This window comes from Ambystoma mexicanum, chromosome 1p (assembly GCF_040938575.1).
Source record: "Ambystoma mexicanum isolate Mex_15411 chromosome 1p, UKY_AmexF1_1, whole genome shotgun sequence".
NCBI lineage: Eukaryota > Metazoa > Chordata > Amphibia > Caudata > Ambystomatidae > Ambystoma > Ambystoma mexicanum.
Window position 1 is genome coordinate 211,077,888 of NC_090921.1, and position 27,552 is coordinate 211,105,439.

The 27,552-nt window shown below is 44.7% G+C and overlaps 1 protein-coding gene across 2 annotated transcripts in view; it reads left to right on the plus strand.

Moving 5' to 3' along the window:
• The window catches only part of CNTROB (centrobin, centriole duplication and spindle assembly protein), a 369,000-nt gene that overhangs the window by 11,356 nt on the left and 330,092 nt on the right, over positions 1 to 27,552 (plus strand). For both annotated transcript variants that reach the window (XM_069646351.1, XM_069646352.1), the window contains exon 2: positions 19,102 to 19,797. In XM_069646351.1, the coding sequence (XP_069502452.1) occupies positions 19,135 to 19,797 (663 nt within the window). In that variant the 5' untranslated portion in view covers positions 19,102 to 19,134. The remainder of the gene's footprint in view (positions 1 to 19,101; positions 19,798 to 27,552) is intronic.

Consider the following 27,552-nt stretch of genomic DNA (forward strand, 5'->3'; position numbering starts at 1 on the left):
ATGTGCCCTTTCAAACTCCATCTTTTTCTAAGCACTCTGTCGAAATGTCCACTCTCCCTCTCTCGGCGCCGTACTCCGCCAGCCACCACTACCTCCACCCCTTGTCAGCTCCGCACAAATCATGTTCTCATGGAAACTCAGCCATTCATTGTTGCCATTAGCAAGTATCAAGCACTGACAGAATGTGAGACCAAGGCCTGCTCCAGACCCAGAGCCCCATCATCTCTGCTGACCGACTCATGCCCTTTCCACCCCCTCCCTGCTAAGCTATGGTCTAGTGGCCTCGAACAGCCCCCTTTTGATACCATGGTTTATGGCAGTCATTATTCTTTGCATGCCAATTTCTGTTTAGTTTAGCCAGATAACTGCCATCGTTGCGTACCTCGACTGACCTTCACCCTGCGAGGATGAGCCCAGCGGACCACGTGCACACTGACTGACGGAGAGACAGCAGCCAATGAAACCCAGGCATACCACATGGAGCTGGGATTAGTATACGCACATAGCCAACCAAATGTGTTAATTTGTTACCTATACATGATGTAATCAATGATGCTTAGTACCTTTTTAATGTGCTGCCCTTGTATCTTTTGGCAGAGCGCTCTTGGGCATTAGAGTTCTTTGCTTGCATCTATTTACTTAAATACATTTTGGCTTCCTTGCAATTACTCTCCTAGTCTCATTCCCTAGTGAGGTGTGTACTTTATTCTGTCTATTGGGACACGTGCATGCTAAGGTGCCAGCCTTCACTCATCCTTTTCATGCTACTGCTCGCCTCTTGAAAATGACTTTGCTTTACTATTTGTATGACTTTTCGCTTCAGTTGGAAATGTTTTACGATTTGGACCAGGGTGACTTTTAGGCACCAGAAGCTTGGCCGCTCCGTTACCTGGAAGGCACTCTTCTCGCCTCACGCCTTCCCCAAGACCCCTTTGTCCATTGGAAAAATTGCCTCTGTGTGATGTACCCGAGCCTCCTCAAATAGTTTGCCTTCGTGTGCTTTAGGGTATTGTCTTATTTAGCTTTTTATTGCATTTGAGAGTACTGGGATTGTGCAACCTATAGCTCGAATATACTAGTGATTTGCAAACTGTAACTATTGAAATAAGCTAATGGTAAAATGGGCGTACTTTTTAATAGTTAAATGCGACACTGCTTGGATACTGAACAACCATTGAAACCTATTGTGGTTCCAAAATGTGTAATATTCACGTCGGCTGTTAATCTGGTTGAATATATAGTTAAATGTTGCACGCAGCAGATAAACTCTGATTTTAGAATGGTTAAGTGAGTGTACTGTGACTCTGCAAACTTGATTGCATTAACGTAATGTAAGTAAGTTGTGGAAAATGCAGTACACTGGGGTTCTTGTCGGCATTGCGTATAATGGGGTTGGTGGGCTTAGACCCTACTGGGGATGTTGGATTTGGAGCATGCCGGCATTGTGGAAAATAGAAATATACCGAGATTGTTTAACTGGGACTATGCAAACACATTGTCAAACGGGGAAATGCACTTGGTTAGGTCAAATTTGTTCATTTCTTTTTCCACTTCCATTGTATGCTACTATACAAAATGGATTAATAATTGTTGAAATGAAATGCAGAAATCTAAATAGGATGTATAATGCTCCTAGATTTGAAATCTTATTTATTGAAAACGTGGTAAAGAAAGTAACTTATTCTTTTAAGGGGTATTTTATTTGGTAAGTAAAGATATTCGTTCACTCTAAAACGGGTATACATATAACCTTTTTGTTATCCATCCTTAATGCAAATGAGATGCATTTTTAATTCATCTCAAAGTTACTTTTCGAATTTGGCAGTGATAATTCAGATTTTCCGCACATTCGTTACAGAAAGTCATAATTCTATTAAAGACACGGAGGCGAAGGATTATGCTTACTCTACAACTTTACTGTTCAGCAGCAAAGAAAACATTACCAAAGAACATGAATACAAATCTAATAAACTACAATAACCATGTTTTTCTGAGCATTCGTAGTTCATTTCTATTGGTCCTCAACTGACCATGTGATAGTTCCATAAACCAATAAAAAAGTCCTCAATGAAACAAAACTCCTGTCCTCTTTCCCTTCCTCCTCTGTCCTTGCGAGGATGAGTTCTGTACGTCTTTGATATTCTCTTCCATCCTCAATTTCCTGCTTGTTTGCTATCTGACGTCGTCCCTAAAGAAACATAAATTGGAAAGGTGACTATAAACCGATACAGGGTGGGTCATTCGTAAATTCCACATCTAGTAATAACCTGTATACTCGTTGATCATTAGCAACATCTTCATAGTTATTATACCTCTTGTATGATTCATTGCATAAATAACAACAGAACCATGCTATGTAAACATCTCATTCTTACGATTGATCGGGTGGGATAATCCTTCGCCTCCGTGTCTTTAATAGAATTATGACTTTCTGTAACTAATGTGTGGAAAATCTGAATTCTATGTCAAGACCTGAGGCTCGGATTATGCTTGTTCAAAGCTTACTTGCCACAAACGATGTTGCACTTTCCATGGGTTTAAAATAGAAAGTTTTAAAAGTCGATTCATTCGACCAATCCGCAGACCTCATAATGTCTTCCACTCTAGCACCTATGTTATATGCTTTAGTAGCCATCGCTCCTCTAGCCGAGTGGGCGCCATACCTCTCAATATCTATGCCTGCTTCTGCCATCACCCACCTAAGCCATCTGGCTATGGTAGCCGGTCTAACCGCTTTAAAAGGTTTACAAATTGCTATCAATAATTGAGTTATCCCTTGAGGCCTTACTTCCCTCGTCATATCTTCGTATGCCGCTAGGCATCTGACTGGACATAATTTTGGTTGGTTTGGAAACGATTCATATGAAATGGATCTCAATCCTGTTTTGGTCCTCTTTGAAATGAGAAAAGTCACTCCGTTAGGGGATATACTTTTCCTATTAACTTCCAGAGCTCTAACATCAGAAGATCTCTTACATGCTAAAAGACATAAGAGCATAGCTAACTTTCCTGAAATTGCTTTACGAGTCAAATCCTGATTATCTGGCCATGTCAAAAATAATCTCAGGACCTTATCTACATCCCATAATTGACTATATTTTTCGCTAGGAGTGTTAATCATCTTTACTCCTCTTAGTAGTCTACAAATTAATGGGTGTTCCCCAATCGCTAAGCCATCAACTCTAGGATGCCCAGCCGATATCGCAGATCTGGCCGTGTTAATGGTCCTATATGCCTTACCTTGCGCTGCCATCTGCGCTAAAGAATTTGCTACATGAACTACATCCGTTCTATCGGGATGTATGTTCCTCTCCAAACACCAGCTACTCCATCTAATCCATGCTGATCTATAAGCCTTGTGTGTCCCTGGGTCCCAGGATTCATTAATGATGTTCTCAGCTTCGTCCGATAGTCCTGGCCTAATCCAAGATCCCCTGAAATCGCCCACGCTAAGAGATTGAGTCCTCCTGACTTCACCAAAGGGTGACGGGGGCCTCTGGGATCTCGAATGATTAATTCCCTGTTGGGTAAAGCCAGTGGGTTCTGGTAAGTCAATTCCAGTAGACTGGGAAACCACACCTGACCTCTCCAATCCGGTGTGACTAGGATTAGGGATGCACTCTGACGTCTCACCTGAGCAAGCGTCCTCGTTGTCATGGAGAACGGAGGAAACGCGTAGTTCCTCTGATGGCCCCAGTATTGCAGAAAAGCATCCATCGCTTCTGCTTCCGGGTCCGTCTCCAGCTGAAGAACCGGGGTAATTGTCTGTTCAATCTCGATGCAAATAGGCCGATCTGGCATGGACCCCACCGAGACATTAGTTCCTGGAACACCCCTTCGTCCAGCTTCCAATCGCTGGTGTCTCTGAGGTATCTGGAGTTCCAGTCGGCCACTTCTTTCTGTTGGCCCGGCAGGTACTCTGCCCTCACTGAAACTCTCCTTTCCAGACAAAGTTCCCAGAATTCCTTTGCCAGTTCTGCAAGAATTCTGGATCTTGTCCCTCCCAGTCTGTTGATATATCTGACTGCCGAGACATTGTCCATTTTCAGCAGAACGCAACATTGAACCTGCTGCTGGGTCCAGCATTTCACTGCAAAAGACCCTGCTAGTAATTCCAGGCAGTTGATGTGGAGACTCGTCTCTTGATCCGACCACCTACCCCCTGTCGACAGGTTTCCGCAACGGGCTCCCCAGCCCCATCTGCTGGCGTCGGATTCTATGATCAGGTCCGGGGATGAACCAAATATGGCTCTCCCGTTCCATGCATCCATATGAATGAGCCACCATTTCAACTCTTCCCTCACTTCTTGGGGAAATGTTCACCTTTGATTCGTATGAAGTGCCCTTCCTGAGGTGATAAATCTTCAACCTCTGGAGTGCTCTGTAATGAAGTGGCCCTGGAAAAATCGCTTGTATTGATGCCGCTAGGCGCCCTACTAATCTCGCAATGTCCCTCAGCGATATTTCTCCCTTCGCTAGTGTGTGTCTTAATCTCGTTCACTTTGTGAATGGGTAGGCTGAGGGTTCCCTGATTCGAGTCCACTATGAAGCCTAGGAATTCCATTGCTTGAATTGGAACTAAGCTGGATTTCTCCCAACTTATAATAAAGCCCAGGCTTTCTAATAAGTTTATTGTTAACTGTACTTGTTCTACCAATGTCTCCTTCTCTTGGCACATCAGACATATATCGTCTAGATATATTATGAGTCTTATCCCTTGAGCCCTGAGGTGTGATACAACTGGCTTCATCATCTTGGTGAAACACCATGGTGCCGATGCTAGGCCGAATGGTAGGCATCGAAACTCCCATGTCGCTTCCCCTCAGATGAATCTCAGAAATGTGCAGTGTTCCTCTGCTATGGGGATAGTCAGGTATGCATCTGTCAAATCTATCCTGGCTAGCCAGTCTCCTTGAATTAGAATATCCCTTAGTAGGTGTATCCCTTCCATTTTGAAGTGTCTGTACGCTACGTAACCGTTTAGACCTCTTAGATTGATTATTGGTCTTGTCTTGTGTTTCCCTTTTACTAGGAACATATTGCTTATGTAACCTCCTGACTGATCTGATGCGGGGCGTATAGCTTTTTTGCTTTCCAGACCTCTCAACTCTTTCCAGTAAGATCTTGTCTTACCTGCTCAATACTATCCCTCTTGGTGGTTTCTCCTGCTGAGGTGTATCTAGAAAATCTATATAGAAGCCTTGCGCGGTCTGAATCACCCAGGAATCCCCTGATATGTTCAACCAATTCTTTAAAAACTGAGCAGTTCTCCCACCTACTTCTATGATATTTAGATGTGGGATTGATAATCTCACCTGGGTTGTTTTGCTGACGTTCACCTCGCCAGTTTCTTCCTCTACCTCTACCTCTCGATGGGAAGAAAGGTGTTTGTTTGCGCTCCTCATAATCTCTCCATTGTGCCCTGTCTTGGTGGGATCGATTGTATTGGAACCGGCCAGCCGAACGACTCCTTCCTCTGCTGGCCCATCCAAAAATCTGCCTTCCGAAAACCCTCTTAAGAGAAGCTTGAGCCTTATCCAAAGCTGCATAGGAGTTTACAAATTTGGTGAGCTCCTTGATAAAGGAGTCCCCAAACAACTTTCCCTTCGCCCAAGTGGCGGATTCTGAGGAGGCTAACTCGCTCAATTTTGGATCGATCTTTACAAGTAAAGATCTCCTGCTTTCTGTGGTTATAGCATGATTAGCGTTCCCGAACGTGCATATCGCCCTTTGGGCCCATCCGATAAGGATTGCCGGGTCTATCGGCTCCCCTTTCATCTTCGCTTCTTCTCCCATCTGGAGAATCTTTGTGAGGGGTGCCGTCATATCAAGCATCTTGTCCTGACACGAACACCAGGATCTATCAAGGCCCTTCCTCACATCTTTAGTAAACTTGCTCATAAAAGTTATCATTTTATCATCTATTACCGGCGTGTCTGCTGCCCCCTCAGGGAGGAGTGGTCTGGGGCATTCCGCCCTCATCTTGCTTCTAGCCTCTTTGGCTAATGGCGCCCTCAGGCGTTTCTTTAAGTATGGCGAAATTCTTCTGGGGGATTCCCATTCTGATGATCTGGGATGGATCAGTGCTTCCAGATCAAAATCCCCTTCATCGGCAAAATCCTCCTCCTCCTTCTTCCTTTTCTTTAACGCTTCATGGCTCTCATCCCCTGATGAGGATATTAATAACACTTCCTCTTCCTCGGGGTATTCCTCCTCCCATCATTCTCACCCTCATCTGAGGGATCGGAGGATGACTCTCGTCCCCTGCTAGGCACCGTCTTACCCTTTCTCTTTCTTTTACCACCTTTTCTTTTTTTTTTTTTTTTTTTTGGTGGAGAGCCCGGGGGGGGGGGGGTGTGGGCTTCATCCGCCCTACGGGCCAATTTACTGCCCCCTTTTTGTTTTCATCCGTGCCTTAAGGCTCTTGCCCTCCTCCAGGCTCTGGGAGAGTCTGAGCCAATCCTCCATCAGCGCTATCTGCTGAGGATTATGTCCCAGAGAAGCCCCCAGGGCTTTCTGGAAGACAACATTCATGTCCGAGTGGCTCCTCTTTTGGCTGACCCCAGCCTTCCCCTAATCACTAGAGGAACTCATGATTCCCAGGCCCTGGGGAGTAGTATTATGATATATTCTCTCAGTACAGAGGTTCAGATATTGTTTTAAATTATAAGTCTTCCCTGGTTCTGTTTATATCAAAGATATAACAGTATTTTCAATTCACAGGTTTTACCTGGGACTGTGCCCGTCTTAGGTGCGGTGTCAGAAGACTGCCTGGAGGGGCGCTGCTGAGCTTGTAAAACAGGATGCTACGCTCGTGCGATGCGTGCTGTTAAGCCCTTATCAGTATAAAAAGAATCTTTCTTTCGGCTCAATATCACTCGTGTCCAACTCCCAACGTACAAACTTTCGCAATGAAAAACGAAGGAGAGAGCGCCAGAACTATGCGGTCCTGTCGCGCTCTCCCTTCCGTTATGTAGTGCCCTCTTTGACGGTTCGTAGGAGCTGCGGCCGCCAGAGCACCAGCCCCGTCGCGGTCACCGCCCCTTAGAACCGCCTAACCGTTGTGGAATGTTCCGCCTTATAAAATAAACACGCTCGTCACACGTAGGTGAAAGTTATCATGCACACCAACATTCACAATAGAGTAATAAAAGAAAAGTACTTAACTCGCTGCCGAGCAGCAAAGAAAGCGGAGGAAGGGAAAGAGGACAGGAGTTTTGTTTCATTTCATTGAGGACTTGTTTATTGGTTTATGGAACTATCACATGGTCAGTTGAGGACCAATAGAAATGAACTACAAATGGTCAGAAAAACATGGTTATTGTAGTTTTTATTAGATTTGTATTCATGTTCTTTGGTAATGTTTTCTTTGCTGCTGAACAGTAAAGTTGTAGAGTAAGCATAATCCGAGCCTCCGGTCTTGACATAGAATTAGAGCTTGTTCCTCTGGCATTGATCTGCTGGTACCACAGATCCAAACGCAACTGTGGAGCATTGTGGGCAGAAGCCGTGGGCAGCAACTGTGGGGCAGTGTCGGCAGAAGCCATGAGCAGGTTACTAAGTGTCTGTGGTTGCCAGTCTTCTGTTGGATTATATTTACTCACAATTTCGTTTTTTGTTGCGTGTTTGTCTGTTTTTCGGGATTAGAGTGTCTTGGGCTGCTGATGTACCAAAATGCAGGAAACTGGATACATATGTAGGTAGTAAACTAGGAATATTGGCATATTTCAACTGGTGCTGCCCGAGGACTGTTGAACTGTAAAGGATTGTTTTGGAATTGACCACCTTGGAATGTATTCTCACTGTCAAACTGGAAATACGCTTGTGTTGTGTAAACTGGGCATGTTTACTGAGATTATTTACTGCGTTTGTCAAAGGGGAATTTTGTTAGAATGGTCAACCTACACATATATGAATGCAGGCGTCTATGTCAGGGGTAGTCTTCAAGCTCAATCCGTTTTGTATTCTCATGCAAAATGTATTAAATCTTGCACCATTTTACAGAAGGCGCTGGTAACATTTTTGGCAACTGTCACCATGAGTCTGGTGCATTTTTCTTAGGTTGAGTAGGTAAACTGTTTTTCCACCTGCAGCTTGAGCTGGACTTTTGAGGCCTTGAAAGGATTCAATCTATTCTTCTCTAGTAAGATTATGACTTGTTGGGACTGGATTTCTATACTGTGGCCTGGTGGACAGATGTATGCAAAGCCAAACTAGTTTAGTGGCAGGGACAAATCTGGGGCGCTGTAGCCAAACCAGTTCAAAGTAGCAAGGCGAGTGAGCTTGTAAGGGGTTCACAATGAGCATGCACAGTAGAAAGTCAAAGAACACACAGACAAATGGACATAAAATAATTATTTGTGGCTATTAACACTATGAAAAATGACTACTAGCATGTAATATCACACAGGACTAAAGTGATCCATATATCCAATAGCTGGAGTAGGGCAAAATACCTTCCTTTGCAGGGGTTTGTTATGTAAGTATTTAGTGTGCAGCACTACAGGGCCACAGAGATACAGCACTAACTTTAAAAATCCATCCCTGTTAGGCCGATGTCTCCAGAATGGCTAATTTTCGCTTACCTTATCCCTCAGCAGCTTTGCTGTATTTCTGAGATTTCTTTTTTTCACCTGGTAAGAGTGTGGGACCCTTTTCCCACTCTTACATGTGTTTTGCTGTGTGTATTTAACATTTTTGTGTTCACTCACTGTGGATCTTCACCTACTCCATAGGCATCATCTTTTTACTGTTACACAGCACCTTTAGTGCAGTGACACAGAGTTGTCTTTTTCAGACTTCCTGCTTCTTCTTCTCAATTATCGGAGGTGTGGGCGGACCCACGCAGGCGCTTCCCCATCCTAAAGGATGATGTGCACCAGACCCACCAATCAATACTTAGCACACACAAACTCACAACTCCTCCCACCGCCCCGTCTGCCTCACAAAATCCAACATCACACTGCTCCTCCTCCTGCCTCTCACCCCGTCACCTCCCAGCAAAGCCCTCCCACTCAGCTCAGCCACACCCAGCGCAGTCAACCGAACCCTCATCCATTCTCTCTCTCTTCAACATGTCTCTCACACCTAAGCAAAAAATGTCCCACAGTCTCGGGCACCCCACACACCGCACAGTCCCTCGACTCATGCTTCCCCACTCGAAACAGTCATTCAGCCCCACATGCCCTATCCTCAACCGATTCAGCATCACCTCCTCCCCCCCTCCTCCATTCCAGACTCCCCGCGTCCACCTTCACCGACACTTCCCCACGAACACCAAACATCCACCTGCACTTCACCCCACTCGCCCACCTCTCCTGCCACTCATCCATGACCCGTCTCACCATCACAGCCTTCACCTCATCCACACTCAAAGGCAACCTCACATCAACCGCTCCCCTCTTCATACCCTCACCCGCCGCCAGATCCACCAACTCATTACCCAAAATGCCACTGTGACTGGGGACCCACGCCAACTCCAAATCCATTCCCCCCACGCACACACCGATCAATCTTCCTCCTGATATCCAAAATCACATCCTTCCTATCACCATCCCCTGCCACAATCGCTTTTTCTGGGACTGACTACTGTCTCCCAGAACATGTAAAGTTGCCATTGACTTTATTAGTCTTTTTAAATTCACAGACCCAGTACAAACTATCTTAGAGTACTGGAAAGGGTTAATAGTTATCCCTTTTTGTCTCTCTCATGGAACATTATTTCGTTCCCCCTTTCTTTTAAGATTTGGCTGGTGGCAGTGGTATCTACCCTATTTTTCCTACCTTGGTACTGTTTTAGGCTAGGTTAGTAGCCCCAAACTTAAATCTGCTGGACCCCATTTACTTTTATTTGGTTCTGGCTGGGTTTATTTGCCATTTCTTTTTTTAAAGGGCTTTCTTGTGTTACTCGGCGTGCCAAATCAGGTTTCGTTCCTTTGCTCGCCGTCCTTTGTCGGACCTCTGCACAGAAGCCCTCGGGCGCCTGAATGTCTGAGGGGGACAGGATGTGAGGGAGGGGTTTGAGACTCCCTGCACAGGGTCTCCTTGGAGACCCATGTCACACTCTACTGTCGCGCCAGGACAGCCTCCCTGCTGTGTGATTGACAGCCAGGCTGTGCGACTGGGGGAAAACAGCATAAAAGCAGGTCTCTGGGGCTTGGAAGGCAGTCGCCACTGGATCGAGAGAACCGAAGAGAAGCTGAAAGAAGAGGACCACTACCAAGACTGAACCTCCCGGTGAAGCCCTGGTGCGAGTCCGAATCTCCAAACTTCGACGACAGAGATCTGCAAGGAATATTCCTCCCTTGAGCTGGTGGGACCAACCAGTTCGTCAAACACCAAGCAAGGCCTCCCTTCCCTGGTGGAATTTTCTGTGCACAGCTGCAGTGAACCGGATAGCCAGGAGGTCCGGACCCTGTTTGGGTTTTAAGGAGCGCATCTTTTATTTGTTGCTTTGCTCTGCTACTGGTTTCTTCCCTGGGCAGTGCAGGACCCTCCAGTTTTCCTACTTCTTGTCAGTCCGACAGTCACTTCAGGAACCGTGAGCCTGCAGGATCTGCCAGGAACGTCTGCCTCAGCTACAGCCTTCTTCATTCAAGGTACTGTTCTAACCCGGTTGTTCGTTCCGTCCGACCATAACTTTTCCTTCGGCCAACTTCGTTTCGAACTCTTGGCAAAGACTTAACCGCGAACTACTCTGAACTGGGTGATCCTCTGCAAAGACTCTGAACCATTAACATTGGCTCAGGCCTATTGATTTGAATCTTCATTGTAGCAAGCCTTTTTTCTAGATTGCCCTGCCTACCTACTTGTTGGTGCTGCTGAATTTTGTATAACCTTGTCTTTGCCTCCCTTTTTAAAATTGCGGGAGTGCCATTTTGCTCACACTTCATTTTGAGCCTACTTGTCCAGAATTGATTGGGGGTTGTGTAGTATATTAAGAGTGATTTTTCTGCTGCTTTATTTAGTGAACTGTTTTACAAATGAATGTGTAAATAAATGTATATTCCTTTACTCAGAATCCTTGAGTCAGTGTTTGTTTGAACCACAGTAATTACTGTCCTTTGTGTAACTATTGATACTGCTCACTTTAATCTTGAGATAAGTCTGGCTGCTCAGCCATCGCTACCACTTTACTGTGTAGTACAGGCTTGTACCAAAGGGGAATTTGTACTGTCACTTGTAGTCTTAATTGTGTGTGGTGTTCCCAAAGGGTACTGCATATGATTCTGCCTAACAATCCCTAAAATGAGGCCGTGTGTCTGAAAGTTAACCTAAGTTTTGTGAGGCTGGGTGGGGGAAAAGTTAGTGGATGGCTTTTGGGTTCCAATGAAGTGGTCCAAGGGGTAGAGGAACAAGTTTTTCTAGTGAAAAAAGTGTCTCACTTCCGGAATGCTTGTGCAAGCAAGCAATGGCAAAGCCAAGCTGTTAAGTTTCTAAATATTTCCAAACTTTTAAAAGTGAGATGGTGGTTTGGCTAAGTACTGTTACAACTCGTACTCTGATTCTCTTACTACTTAGCAGGTCTTCAGAAGAGGGTCCAAGTTCGCTTTACCCTCTGTCGGTTCCATTGCTCTGTGCCTAGGGGTTGCAGGTTCAAACACTTCTCAGTTTGGTGACAAATGCTGGTGAAGGGTCTTATGGATGGAGAATGCAGAACTCCATACAGGAAAGCTGTTTTGGATGCCGTCACCGTTGCACGGCGACCCCCGGTGGACACAACTGTAGTGGTTGAACTTTGCATCTTTGCATCCTATCGCTGGTCCCTTTGATGCTGGAACCACAAAAGTTGGCAGAGACGACTCCGGTAGCACAAGCTGTGAATCCCAAAGTTCCGGCCCCTCAATGCGGAACGCAGTCTGCAGCACGGTAGCCCAAACTCTGAGCCGGACAGCCACTTGTTGATGCAGGGGCATGTCCGAGGGCTCTTCGTCATAGGACTCCGAGCTGACGTCGAGAGTAGGGTGACACCACCCTAAGGGTCGAAGCTCCTTGGCAGGACTTCTTGAGATCACCTCCAAGATGGGGCTTTTTCAGGCTACATCAGAAGTTGGTACCCGGTTGCCTTCCAATGGGTTCACTCTCCCATTAGCCTCTCTGGTCTTTCTTTCTCTTTCTCTGGTAAACATATGCTAAAAAGTAACTGCTGTCACCAGCTTGGCCCTTACACACACCTAAAGTAACCAAACATCCTTGGTCTAGGGCAAAACAAAAAGTGTGCCCAATTTGTAAAATGCATTGTACAATGAAGTGGTATTGTACAAAAGGACCGAATACCAAAAGTTCGACTCCCAAAAGTCAATAAAAAATGTATATGGGTAAGGTGGGGGGTGGGTCTCCCCCACATATATATTTGTGGAAAATAAAAAAAGAATTGACTTTTGGGAGTCGAACCTTTTGGGTTCGGTAAAATCACGCAGATCCCAATGAAGTTACCAAATTGGCAATGTAACAAGACTAAGGTAAACAATGTTTCCCAGTACTGGCTGCCTGAAGGACATGTCGGTTTCCAAATGACAAATGAGCAAAAGCCAGTGCTGTGAAGCTGAAGGCACTATTCGGCTCAGATTTAAAAAAAAAAAAAAAAGGCCCATAAAATTTGGGGTTCCATTAAAAAAAATTGAGGGAAAGGTGCAGTAGAGATTTTTCCTAACAACCGCCAAAATGACAATTATGCCAAAGTTTATCTGTGTGGTTAGTATTTTCCTGTTAAAAATTGGAAAGCTTGTGACAGGCTATGAAACGGATAAAAAAAATTGGATGTTCCATACTTCTAGAGTTGGCATAGTTCTGCTTTTTGCTAAGACCACTTCTGTAGGTATGTCCTTGTTGAATGATAGTCTATTCTTTCATATAGAACTAAATACAAACAACATTGGCTTAATGGTGAGGATGTCTTGGCGACTCATGGTGTTCTGATTCAACCAATATATGAGAAAACAAACTTGTACATTGGCAACCCCGTTTTAGCCTGCTACCACATTTATTTGCAAAAAATGGATCCATACTTGCATGTTGAAGCACCTTCTTCAAGACTTGATCAACCTGCAAACCTTTCTGTGGTGGAAAAGACCCAAGAGGGTCATTGTTTGCACTGTGGCGAACCAGAAAAAGGAGTCAGACTAGGTATTGACATATTCAGTGGCTTTTGGTTAAAATTAAAACCCCTTTCTAGCGTTACCGCTATGAGTGAAGTTCCCTGCCTAACAAAAAGACTAATTGAGCTCAAAAGAAAATAGTATGTAGTCCATATCCTAATGTCTAACTGCTCCTACCACTTAGAAAAACTTAGGAGGAGGCCTGAGTAATAGCCTCTGTCTGTATCTTCTACCTGGCCCAATCACTTGGATTTCTTGTCCATAGGATTCACAAGTTCATCAATCTTGCAAAACGCAATTCACAACTTGTTATGGGTTCTGTAGATCCGTTCTCTCTCCAGGAAGAAAAGTTTGCATTATACAATTCCACCAATTTATACTTGGTCTGTACAAAACGCTCACAACCTCTAATCAAGTTTCTAGATCAAACCTTGATACCAAACAGTACCTTCCTTCTTTCCAGGAAGAATGTGTTTCTTAGTCCAATACCCACTTTTCTTACTTACTCTGCGATTCTGATATGATACTTAATGATTGGAACCCTCCAGATTCTTTGTTTCTCAGGGCTTTCTAAAGTCCAATGGCTCTCGGGTTTGTTTTTATCTCGGTGTCTGGGTCCCACAGGGCGTTGTTGGGTTCCCTTCTTACAAGACGCACTTTAAATGCTCATTTAGGTTTCCACATTGCAGTGCATTGCTTAAACACGTTAACTGGAGGTGTAGGAGTGGTGATCAGTAGTATTCTTTAGTTAGCATTTGGGAATGAGGTTAATTGCTGGTGGTTACTGATGGGGAATGTGAAGTCTTTTTTTTTTTTTCCTTGATGAAATTTGTTTCCCCAAGGCAAGATGGAGACTTAGTTCCACAGCAGTGATTGGCTGTGCTTGGTGGTGAGGTTGTTTGGAATTCTTCAGGGAGTTCTAAACTGCCTTTCATTCTAGTTTCCTAAGGGGAGGTCGCAGTTTCCATAGTTCTGTAAAATAAGTAACTACTAGACCTCCCCAAGAATACCACCAAGCCAGATGTGTTAAGGAGAAGATTACAGCAACTACTGAGAAGCAGGAGTTAATTGAAGAATTTGAAACAGATGAAGCAAGCGAAGTGCAATCCATGCAAGTTATAGAATATGATGTTTAAAGTCTGAAGTAAATGAAAAAGGGTTTTCTTTTGAACTCTTTTCTAAAGTGAATTGAATGGCACACTTTCCAGACTGTAAATAAGAGGATATTTAAATGTTAAGTTAAAAAAACAGTAGCAGTTAGCTGGCGATGCAACCCACGCGGAAAATGTAACCTTTGTGTCGGGATCGCATTAATATTCATTAACTTGGTCTGCGTCAGAAGCGCGAGGAGTTACTCATTCTTTGTAAATGTGATGTTAATATTAACTAAAGTTTGCCTTTGTTCGCGTCATATGCTTCCCATGAAGGACTTCGTTAGAGGAAAGAACCTTAAGACGTCGTGTGAGAGCTGTGTGTGTGTGATATTACTACAGAGCCGCATTTCAAATTGGCTGTTCAACAGCCGTTCCTGCTGCGCGGCGATAGGGTGCTAAATAGTTTTCAAGCTATTTATTTTTTCGGTAATTTCACGGAGAATAGCGCTTCTTCATTACAGAAGGAATTAATAGTATGCAAGGCAAGTTTCCGCGCGTAGAGGTGCACACGTTTCTTTTGGAAATCTGGAATTTTAAGTCTCTCTCATAAAATACATTGAAAGACTTCAAAAAGAGGTAGCGTGTCCCATGCAGCTATGAGCAAAACTCAAGTGAGGGTATTTTAGTAATTGAAGAAATTGAGTTCCTGCAGACTGGGAAGGATTCAAAAAGTTCAAATGCAGAAAGACTCTGATTATTCCTCCAGTAAAAGCAGTAAAAGTTTTTGATGAACTCTAGTTTAAAGGAAGGAAGGAATTACAGAGGAGAAAATCCCAGACTTTCTTGAAAACAGTAGCAATATAAAGAAGTATAGCCTATCACCGAGGAAGCATAGGCAGCAGGTATTTAAAGGAAGTGGGTGGCAAAAGCAGTTTTAGTTCATTTAGAGTAAGAGCGCAAATTGTAACGTGTTGTGATAATCTTTTAGATCAGCACAGAGCCATCCATCCCAGTTCAAGAAGAAGGTGGCAGAGGGTGCAAAAGAAGATCTGCATTTTTATTTTCTACAATTCCCCTTTCCCCTTTGGTTTTTCCAGCTTGGTAGTTACAGCTCCTCAGACTGTTGGGCAAGCAAACCTGAAGGCGGTGGGGGGGCCTGGAGGACCATCTTCACTCCTGCAGAAAATTTCATGCTGGACCTAACACACTGTTCAGGTTGTCTAGTTCCCGTAACCTTTGGGGTTCTCCCAGCCTTGTTAGTCTTATGGCTTTTTTTTTTGTATTTTTTTTTTTATCTATTTGCGTTTTTGTGGGCCTCTAGCAAGCATTTTGCTATGTTTTTAAAAGCATCATGCTTAATGCGAGGTGGAATCCATTCGCCCTCCCCGACCTGCTACCTGGATTCAGCCCTGTGCCCACCTTGCATCCCACACTGTGATTGACCCTGTAGCCCAGGTATAACATCCTTGCAAGGCGAGCAATCCTCTTTAACATCCTGGATTGCTGGTGAGTTCAGAAACACTCAGCCTTGTGCTTGTGGGCCTTTAGCAAGCATTTCGCTATAATTATTTTAAACCATTGTGCTTACCACAAGGTAGAATCCACTCCCCATCACCGACCTGCTACCTGGTTTCAGCCCTCTGGGAGGGAACACTGGTGGGAGCAAACGGGCCCCTGATTGATTGGCCAGGCATGGATTTTAGGATATCCCCCCATGGCAGGCTCGGGCAGACACGTGGCTAAGGGCCCAGAGGCAAAGGGAAGCTCCAGAAGAAGCGGCTCCTGTTCGTGTTGGTCTGTGTTTGCCTGGGAAGCCAGTAGCCAGCCATTAACCAGCAGTGACTGACAAGGGAAGTGTGGTCTGGGCAGAGAGTGCAGCCATTACTGCACTCCAATAAAACCCACCACAATTATTACCTACATAACATACCAAAATTAGCCAACTAGTAAATATTATTTCGATCACTGCTGTGTACCAACCTTTAGGTGGTTTTATTTTACTGTAGTGTCCCATACTTGGGTGTTCTCCCTCTATCCAGATATCTCAAATCTAGGTGTTTTGCATTTACTGTTGTGCCTCCAATTTGAGGAGTTCACCCTATGTCCAGGTGAAGTTTAGATCCCTCCCCGCCCCACACCGCAATGCGAGACACTGGCGCCAACACTAACCAGCCCATTAAAAAAAATCATCCTTCTGCTTACATCTCTCAAACTATTAACAAAACATAACCATACCTATATTGCACAACAAACTGCATGCACTTCACTACACCGTAACAACGAAACAAACCACACGTACCTTCTCAACAGCACATGACAACTACCGACTGAAAAATAACACCTATACTCAGCGAATGGTGTAAACCGAACTGAAGCTGCCAACAGAACATCACCGCTCTCTTGCGCTTTTCCTGCTCAGTCTTACTAATTGCCCTCTTGCCTTTCAGACCACCAGAGCGCCAGGGGACCACTCCGGTGGTGACAGCATGCACTATAAATATCCTTAAACATAACATTGGCTTGCAGCATTCCACTCGGGTCCTTTGGTTTGGAGTGTTGTCAATTTTCACCTTTAAGGTATTTTTACCGCGTACCGTCGCCACTAGAGTGGTCCCCAGGTGCCCTGTTGCATCTGAAAAGGAGATTGTGACTAAAGGGCTGAGTGGGAGGGTTAGTAGGGTGTAGTGTGAATGAGTTCTGATGTCCTGTTGGCAGCTTCAGTTCGGTTTGCACCGTTCGCTAAGCTTGAGTGTGGTTTTCGGGTCTGTGTGAGTTCCCATGTGCTGTTGTGCCAGGTTGCGTATTGGCTGTCTTTTGTTGCAGTGTGATGAAGTCAGTGTGGATTGCTGTGCCAAGAGGTGGTTGTGAGTTTCTGCAGGAGAAGTGTATGTGGAAAGTTGAGAATTGGGTTAGCAGGTTTTTCTTGCCCCTTTGCCTTTCTGTGCTCAACATCTATGATTATCCGATGTGTTTGGAATTGCAGTTTGTCCGCTTAGTTGGCAGGCCTGTTGAGTGGCAGTTTTCCTGTGTTCTAGTCCTATAGTCCTATTCCCCCACCCTGGGTTCGTGATGTTTAATTTGGGAGGTTCTGGTCCATCCCTGCCCATCCTATGTGGGTCATCTTGCCTACCTAGGTTCCTCTGTGGATTGGTGGTATGTGGACATGGGTGGTTGAGGCAGTTGCCTCTCCCCCTCCCACTGCCCCCCCCGACCCTCTTCTTGTTGGGGAGGATAAATCTTGGGGTCATGGTTTCCTCCCTGGGATTCTTGTTTACCGTTGGGTATATACTTTCTGCTCATTTCCTCAGGTTTCTGGAGCAAAGAGACATGTTTGAGTAGTTTTCTGAATTCCAGATGATCCCTTGTGTTGCGTATGTTTTTGGGTAGGTGATTCCGGGTTATTGCTCCCAGTTGAGAGAAGGCTGATCCTCTGAAGTTTCTTTTAATTGTATGGTTTTGGTTCTTGGCGAATGTCGTTGCTTGATCTGAGTGGTCTTGTTGGGCGTTTTTTATTTTCTCTTTTAGGAGCTCTGCTCCTTGGCTGTGGATTTCTCTGCGCATTATGCACATTGATTTGAACTTTATTTGTTGTTTTATTGGTAGCCATTGTAGCAGTTTCATCATGGGATAATGTGTTGTGTCTGTGGTATTTTGAGCAGGAGTCTGGCCGCAGCGTTGGATGCGCTGAATTTTTGTTTTTAATAGTTCTGTCATTCCTAGGTATGCTGTTAGCGTGGTCTAATCTGGACATGATGCTGCTGAGTGTTTTGTGGGTGAAGGAGGAATTGTAGGATCCTTTTTACTGCGTGTAGGAGGAAGAAACATTTCTTGATTATATCATTTACCATACTTTATTGTCCATTAACACTCCCAAGTTCTTTACTATCAGTGCTGTTCCCAGTTCAGTCGGCCATGGGATGTAGTGATCATTTACCCGCTTTTGGATATGATCATCATTTCTATTTTTGTCAGGGTTCAGATTGACGCTGTTAGTGGTCATCCAGGTTTATAGTTCTGTAGGCAGTCTTCCAGTGTTTCCTTCCTGCGGATCTTGTATTTTGTAGTTAATCTGTGTGTCATCCGCACAGTTGTAGCGAGTGAGGCTCAGGGAGTATAATTAAAGTATGTTTGCATTGCTGCCACCTAGGCTACACCTTGCACGTTTTCTATGCGTTACTGACTGTGGTGATAGCCATTTGACTCAAGCTACACACTCCTGAATTACTTGAGCATCACTTTTCGTCCAGAGGTATTTTGAGTACTAATGCTTGAGGCATCTGCAATCCGTAAACACTGTGATGAAGGGGAAAAAGGGAAGTTATGGCCATATTCAGTATAGAGGTATTAATTACTCCTAGTCCTCCTGGCTCTTCATAGCTCTTTCACCCGTTTCCCCCCCCCCTTCCATCCTCGCCCTGTCCCCTTTCTCATATTATCCATTTCCATAACTTGTTTGGGAGTCTATTGCAGGTGTTGATTGTTAAGGGGAGGAGCTATATGCTCCCAGTAAGGGACGGGGGAAACATTTAGGAAATATATATGTATATAAAAAAAGCATCTGACTGAAGGCAGATCAGTCGCTCTGTAAGAACTGAAAAGGTGAGTAGACTAGAAGTAATATTACTTATTATTAAAACCTGCTCAGATTATAAATCAAAATAGATCAATACTACGTGTCTGTGTTTATAATCATTCTTTCATAAAGGTGTTACTTTCTAAACATTTCTGATTAAATGGCCTTTACTGTTGTGTAGTTGCATTTTGTACCTGGACTACAATATATAGAGCTTGCAGATATTAACAAGTATGTTGACTTGAATTTATCATTGGACAAGCAGAATGCATTAAAGGCCACTCATCTAACTTGATGGGCATGTGTACTTGCTGATCTTTTTGTGTCTCTTCCCCAGAGATCATCTGAAGTTGGCTAGCGGCCATCCCTCATGGCCTGGAGAGCCTCCTGCCCTATTCTGAGCTCCTCCCTGCACAGCGACGATCTCATGAGTGACATTGAACCCTTGCCAGCATCTGGCCCAAACTCTGCCCCCACAACTCCTTCCCAGACCTTTTCCTCATTTCACGAAGGGCTAGCAAGCTCACGACTCCACTCCCAGCCATCCTCTCCATTTGGCTGCCGGTCTGGCTCTTCGGAAGTCACGGCACAATTATATGCTTCACTGCGTCGGAGCAGGGAGGTGGAAGCTCAGGCACGGGCACATCTTGAGCCGCCAAGCTCTGCACGGCGTACCATTTTAGGACCAGACAAGGTCTCCACGCCTCTGAACCAAGAAGACTTCAGCCCTAAACCTGTAAGCCACTCTCAGCAACGAACAGACCAAGAAGACACCAATAATCAAACCAGTAGCGCTCTGTCCTCGCCCAGTTCCCATCGCAGCACTTCCCCTCTATCACCTGTCTGTCAAGAGCTTGAAGACCATTCTAGAGCAGGTTTGCAGGAGCCTCCTGGCTCTTCGGAAGACTGCCCGTCCAATATCGGTCACAACAGTGGTAGCATGGACAACCAGAGCACAAAAGGGCACAGTAGCAACCCGGAAGAGGGGGTGCCTCAGAAGTTGGCAGGAGACGAGACAAGCACCTTGAAGAGGGTGAGTAAATGGGGGGGCGAAATTTGAGGGCTAAAAGGATCAGAGTACCATCTTAATAGACACTCTTTTTATAAAGGATGAGTTGTTTAGACTGTGTGGTGCGTTATTCCCTAGTGTTTGTTTTGTATGTATAGTTATTAAGTAACATGGTGTCCTTTTACAGAACTGACGAGTAAGAAAAAAGAGAGCCGACTCGGTCCTATAGTAACATGCGTTTATACAAGCATTGTTTGATTTACTGATCTATACTGGGTGGTGAAGGGGTAAGAATGGGAACCTTTGCCATGGAGAGGGACTGGGGGGGGACTTGCCTTAGGAACAGTAAATACGCACTTTATAAATGACGTGGAGTGGTCTTGAGCACAAAGTATAGGAGATGTGGGTTGGGCAGTTAGTTTGAATAGCAGAGTGGAAGGGTTTGGGGGAGGCACTCCAACTATCACTCATGGAATGCAGCTTGCCATGCTTTAGAAAAGTTCCACTGAAGAGATTTGATGGCTGGGGTGTGGAGGGAGAAGTATTCCAATGAAGTGGAGCAATTGGGGGCAAGGGGTGTAGGAGGCAAGGCAAGTCAACCAACAAGTAAGCAAGAAGCTTCTGGGTGCGCCTGGATTCAAATGCCACGCTGCAGTTTTTCATATACTTCCCAAAGTTTCCAAAGGGAGTAGGACCAGCAAGCTTGAGAGGGGGGTGGGATGGGTATGTAGCACACTGAGATGCAGTCAACTAGGTAGTGGGAGGACAGATCATGGATGGATTTATATACAAGAGCAACAGGAATTGAAAGTGCTTTAAAAATATATATATATCCCCTTTCCATGGAACAAGAAGTAGACTCATTTAGTGTTGTGGGCGTATTTTTCTAAAGTTTAAGGAGGTTGAACCCTGGCTATGATTGCCGTGACTGTGATGAACTGGAAGAGTTTCAGATTCCTGGCTGAGAAGGTCAAGGTTACAAGCCATAGGTGAGGGAAGCTCCGGGTGAAGAGGGGGGGTGGCAGATGTCGATGGGAGAATAGGGTTGGCTTTTGAGGCAGGGAGAACCAGGATTTCTATCTTTGAGAAGTTTAGCATGAGGTAGCGAAAAGCCTTTGAATGCCTTTTTGGTTATACGTTCAGTGATTTCAGAGGTGAATGAAGGGAAAGGGAAGATCTGAGTGGTGTCATCAAAGAGGTGATTTTGAAAGCCTAATGAAAATAATAGTTTGAGGAAGGAGGGGTATAGTGTGATGGGAAGTTCATACAGGACTGATCCGTTGGGAGTGCTCACTGAAAAAGCTGCCTGGTAGGGGGTACCCGAAATTCCATGAGATGGAGGAGAAGCAGTTGGAGATTAGTTTCTCAGGTCAAGCACAGTGCCCAGTACAGTGCCCTTGAGGTTCAGGAGGGAAAGAGGTTGAAGGAGGGATGGCTGATCCACATGACGTTGATTACGAATATGGACTTTAAGGCCAGCATTATTTATAGCTTCCCTCTGAGAGGCATCGGCAGCACACTGGAGAACCGAAACGTTACGCAAGCAGACAACTCTTTCCATCAAAATTCTGGGCTTGGTCGCCCCGACGGCATGTTTACTACTGGCTTGGCGCCAGGATGTGACTTTTACATGCTAATACGCTACATGCACTAATGTTCATTTGCTACAGCCCTAACTCCACTGGGACTGACTTACTCGTGGCAAGTCGTGGACTAGTGCCACGGGACACCTTTCTCTTATGCAACATCCCGATACTGTCTTGATGACCCCCCGCTGCCCCCCCCCCACAGCTTTCCCCATTTACCGACCACTGCTTTAATATCTCTTGGCTTGTTTGCCTGACTCGCCTGGTCACTGCTGCTTTCAATACGGAGACTGGCAGCATTCTGCAATTTTCAATTTTTACCTATCTAATAGCACATACTTACCCCACCATGGGTCTACTACTAAGACGCCAGGCAAATCCTTATCGGGAGTCGCTGTTCCAACCCCAAGATGACGCCCAATGTTAGGAAATTACAATTGGATCTTATTTTCACCTCCCTAAAGGTTACAATCACCAGCATGCGGGAAGCGTTTGGCCATACTATCGGATCTAACCACAACGTGATGCCAGACCAATGGCAGAAATCAAACCAATACGTTGTATGGACTGCATAGTCCATTTCAAGTAAGTTTCCCTCTGCTAATATCACTTTAACCACCATCAACCTGTGGACTTACCTATAACTGGTATTTCTTGCTCCAATAAAAGCACTAAATCTACAGCGCGTGTGAACCAAGCCTTTATATATATGCTCCAAGTCTCCAAATTGGATGGAAGTAGAACAAGGACTTGGTCACACGCCCTGGGCTGCCCGTCTATTGAAACACAGCAATAGGGCTTTTCCTGTAACCTCACAAAGTCCAATTGCAATCAGTCTGCCTGACTGGTCTAATAAGTACACTGCAAGCACACCTCAACTTAACTCGAGCAACCTTCCATGTCCCATGCAATGTTTACCCAAAACCACTGTTTGGTTTTCCAACACACAATAGTTCACCATCACGCACTGGCCCACACCCGAAAGAGCCATTCCAGTAATTGGTGCATTCACTCATTGCCACTGCATGCTTGCTCAGTGAATGCTTAGGCTTTGTGCTAGAAGAAATTACGGAGTAATTTGAAATGATTTCAGCTAAATCTAGCATAAACTCATCTTTAATTTTCTTTTTCCTTGCATATTTCCTCCCTTCCCTAAATGTAGTGTGATAATGTTTTGAAAATTCATGTCATCATACAGAAATACGTACACATGTATGACTCCAAAATACTGCCTGTGTGCCCCCAGTCCAGCGTCAAATCCTCCCATGCCGCCTACTTCCATCTGGGTAAGCAGACCTGAACTTGCCTGACCTACCCTCCATGGTCCGATGCCAGAAATAACTTTTGTACTAATTGCCAATTCCATCCTCACTGTTCCTATCGCGTTCGCTTTATCCATTAATGTTTCCCGAGTATTGTCTACCCTATGTGTATTACTGAGCCTTTATATGCCTACATCTATTACCCATTATTACTACCATAGTCTACCTGCTGCTGCTGCTACATCATGCGATGAATCACTGCCTGCACTAGCCTGCTTAACGAATGTATTGTGGCTTACTCTGCCTACTGTTTAGCTAACCGCACTACGCAGCACATTATGCATCATGTTTTGCGCGCACCTGTTTAGACAAGCTAATACTGCGAATAAACTCTGAATCGCCGCCCTTTGCCCTTTTTGCGCGCTAGCGCACAGCCCTGCTAGCTTGCTGGTCTGGAAAGCCTTTGACCAGATTACAACAACTGCAACCCAAGTAGTGTAACGGGCCCTTTCATCCTGCCCAGCTACTACCCATTGCTTTGCCACTATTTCTGCAAACACTAACTCAGTGAATATGCATATTGTTTTATTTTATGTGACCTAGCCAGCTAGTCCTGTGCATATGACCTGCCTATATACGCTATCCTAGGACATATTACACCAGCTGTGTTCTTCAGGCCGCCAGTTACTACCAGTGGCTGTCATTTACTGTTATGATGCCATGCCGTTATTTTGGCATTGGATAGGCTAATACAGATTTTATTGGCTTGTTAGTAACTTACTTATCTGCTCACTTTTTCGGCTAATTGTTCCCATGCCACATACGTGTTCCCTCTGTGTGCACCTACCCATCACACTGAGCACATGTTTTTAGTCTATTCTGCCTAGGCTGAATCCAGCCCATTGCAGACACTGCATCTATGCTTAACTTAGCCTACTGTGTCCATGCGGCTAAAATTAGCCTACTGTACCCATATTGAATCTAGCCCACTCTGCCTACATTGAATCTAGCCCAGTCTGAATTTAGCCGGCAGTGCCTAGGCTGAACATAGACTATCGCAGCTACCACTTCTATTCTGGATCTAGCCTGACCCAACCTACGCCAACGAGGCACCAGCTTTAGCCCACCTGCTCCAATCTACTGCAGCTGGCACCAACTGCCCTACTATGTATGTCAGCAAAACCCTACTGCTATCTTTACCATTGCTGGTCATACAAATGATCTTGACAACCATGGATCAAATTAAATATGCACCTTGTCCTACACTGAACAGAAATACTAGACTTCGAGCTAGACTTTCTTCTGCAAACCTAAAATGCCCAGCAATGCATTCCTAAACGGCTGTTCCCACTCTAAACTCACCACTATTCATATGACGCAAGCCCCCATGCAAACTACCTCCGATACTAGTATCAAACACAAACCACCAATTTTGAAACCCCGAGATCACCTAATACAACTACGATAGCTGGAGCTCTGATTAATGCCAGATCTATCGTAGCTCACGCCACCGAAATAGCCAATATTGTAGAATCCGACAACCTTGACCTCCTAGCCGTCATAGAAACCTGGCTGCATGAGGCAGCAGGCCCACCTCTCACATTAGCGATACCAGAGGATTACCAACTCGATTCTAGAGGAGGTGGCTTGGCTATCATTGCTAAAGCTAACCTGGACTTAAGGCTATCCGCGCCACCACCACTAAAATCTTGCAAACTACTCGGCGAAACTGGTTATATCCCCTTGCCGCACTCTAACCATCTACCTTATATATAGGCCACCTGGACCTATAGGCTCATTTGAAGAGGACGTATCTAGCCTCTTAGCTAACAATATAAAAGACTCATCCCAGATAATTATCTTAGGTGACCTCAATTTAGGATGTAACGATCCGGATGACAAACAAGCACAAGTGATGGCTACCCTGCTTGCTGAACATGGCCTCATCCAAAAAGTCCTCTCCCTAGCCATGATAAAGGCAGGACCCTAGACTGGGTAGCCACCCTAAACTGCCCAACAGCCATCACTAATATTACACCCCAACTTTGGACTGACCATTGCCTAATTGACTTTAGCTTAACACTAAACAAACAAATAGATGAAGATAAATGTATGGCGCCCACTCTTCCTACTAGATCGAAGAAAAACATCACACCAGACAACATCCTACCTCTCCTCCTTCCTGTGATACGCCTTGCCAAGCAATTCCGACCCAGATACGCTGGTGGATTCCTATAATGACACCATGGCTAAGGTCCTAGATACCATTGCCCCACTTAAGGTACGCAAGAGTAAACACTCACCTTAATACCTGGTTCAACCCACACCTCAAAGAAAGTAGATTGGAAAAAGGGAAACTAGAAACTATATGGCAACACTCCCCAACGGAAGAAAATACACTAAAATTAAAACTTTGTGATGATAATAATAATAATAATAATTTGGCATTTATATAGCGCTACGAACCCTTAGGTATCTGAGCGCTGCTTATTATTACCCACGGTGTATGGTGCTCATTTATCGACCTTGGAAGGATGAAACGCTGAGTTTGGCGCTGCCGGGATTCGAACCTGCGTTCGCAGGCTCTGCACTGATGTCAAAGCGAGCGCTCTACTCGCTGTGCCACTTGACCGCTGTGCCACTTGACTGGCTATATAATAACTTCAAGAAAGAAATTATCCAAACAAAAAAAGTCTTTAATGAAAGAATTTCAAAAGAATGCTCCAATACTAAGGAATTGTGTGTGTGATCCTTCGGGAATTAGAATCACTTATTCCTCCGCCAGATAACGTACCCAAAGACTAGCAATGGTGCACTAGCATTCAAAATGCCCTAGCAAATAAAGTAAAAACACTGCAAACTAAAATTTCAGCAAAAAAAGCCTCTCTTCCCCCTTGCTGAAATACCAACCTCTACCACTCCCAATGACAAGCCTGATTTGGCTCCATTTAAATTCTCTAGTTTCCATTCAGGAAACTGAAACAATCATTGCATCCCTAAAACCATCGAACTGTAAAGGAGATAACTGCCCGGCCGAAATAATTAAAGATGCGACCAGATATTTAGCCCCCTTTGTTGCTAAACTCAAACGCCTCCTTTTCATCTGATACCGTCCAAGTAGCATAAAAGAATCATGGGTTCTACCCCTTCTCAAAAAACAAAACTTTAGACCCCTCGATCCCAACAAACTACAGGCCCATCACAGCGGTCCCATTTCAAGATAATAGAGTGGCCTGAGTGTCCCATCTTCAAATCCAGAATTACCTTGAGACCAACCAACTTCTAGGCTCCCGCCAATCTGGTTTCAGTCCACAGCATGGCACAGAGACCGCATTAATAGATCTTAAAGCTCAAATTGACCAGCTTAATGACAAAGGAAACACAGCTATGCTGTTCCTCCCTTGATCTGTCGGCAGCGTTCGACTTGGTGGACCATGCAGTATTATGCAAACACTTGGCATCGGCTGCCCACTTTTCGAGCGAAGCCATAGCCTGGGTCCAGTCCTTTCTAGACAACAGAAATATGTGAGTCTTCTCCACTGCAGCATCAGCAGACCCAATCAAAACGTGTGCCGTCCCACAGGGATCCTGTGTCTCACCAACCATGTATAATATATTTACTAAGCCTTTATTTGACAAATTGGATAGACTGGGCGTCACCTATACAAATTATGCGGATGACACCCAGATACTCATTCCCATTTCGGGCAATTTCATGGCAGATACAGCCTTAGTAAACGAAATAGACATCCTCATTCAGGCATGGATGGCAAGTCATGGCCCCTGCCTGAATGACGATAAAACGGCGATCCTGATTCTTGGCTTGGCTAATAACCTATAAAAACTTGACACGTACTACAGTGCCTTCAACATTGATGGCAACATAATTTCAGTCGCCAAAGAAGTGAAGACACTTGGCTTCTATCTGGAATCCACGCTAACTCTATAAAAAAAAACAGGTTAACTCCTTGGCCTCATCCACTGCTTACACCGGCAAACTCATTAGAGCATGTAGACCCTTTCTTTCACTAGCAAGCTGCAAGCTGCATTATCCTAGCTAATGCTCTCATACTATCAAAATTACCCTACTGCAATGTACCGTACCTTGGAGCCAACAAATGCATCAACAAACTACAGATACTGCAAAATAATTGCACTCCGAATGGCCCTGAATCTCCCCACCAGAGAGCACATATCCAATGCTAGGAGAAACTTTCACTGGCTGAAGAAAATTAGCGATAGAATCCTTTTTTAATGTCATTAACCTTCAAATGTCTCCATAACACAGCCCCTCCATACCTGAAGGAAAGAATAATTAGGAAAATCTCTGTACGACCCTCTAGGACATCCAATTCCTACTGCCCTCAAATACCCAGATTCAGACTTAAATAACACAGGAGGCAACCGCTTCCCAGTAAAAGCGGGCCAGCAATGGAATGCACTACCGGTCAAGCTCAGGAGGGAACAATCCTATTACAGTTTCAGGCGCAACACCCTCACCTGGTTACGCCTTAATGACCATTAAGACTAATGATTGCAGTTTGTATGTTAGGTGTATGCTTCCTACCTGTACCGCTTGACATTTGTAACCAAGTTTCCAAGTATTCTTTGCACCCTCCTGTAACTAAGCTTTAAGTATTCTTGTTATGCTGTGTGCCCAGTTACCTATGGGTTTGGTGCGCCCTACAAATCTATCTATCAATCAATAAACAAACAAACTGTACAAAGTATAATGCCTGGCTAAAACTGCCTTGACAAAACCCAGATGGGCGAACTTTTGGCCACACAGTTGGCAATTGCTCCTCATGGTGAATTTCCTTAAACTTCAGTCTACATCATTATGTTGAAATAGTACCTTTATCTGTCGCCTACTAACACATATCCTCACAGGATATGATATATACGAGGCTGTGTTAATTACAAAAGAATAG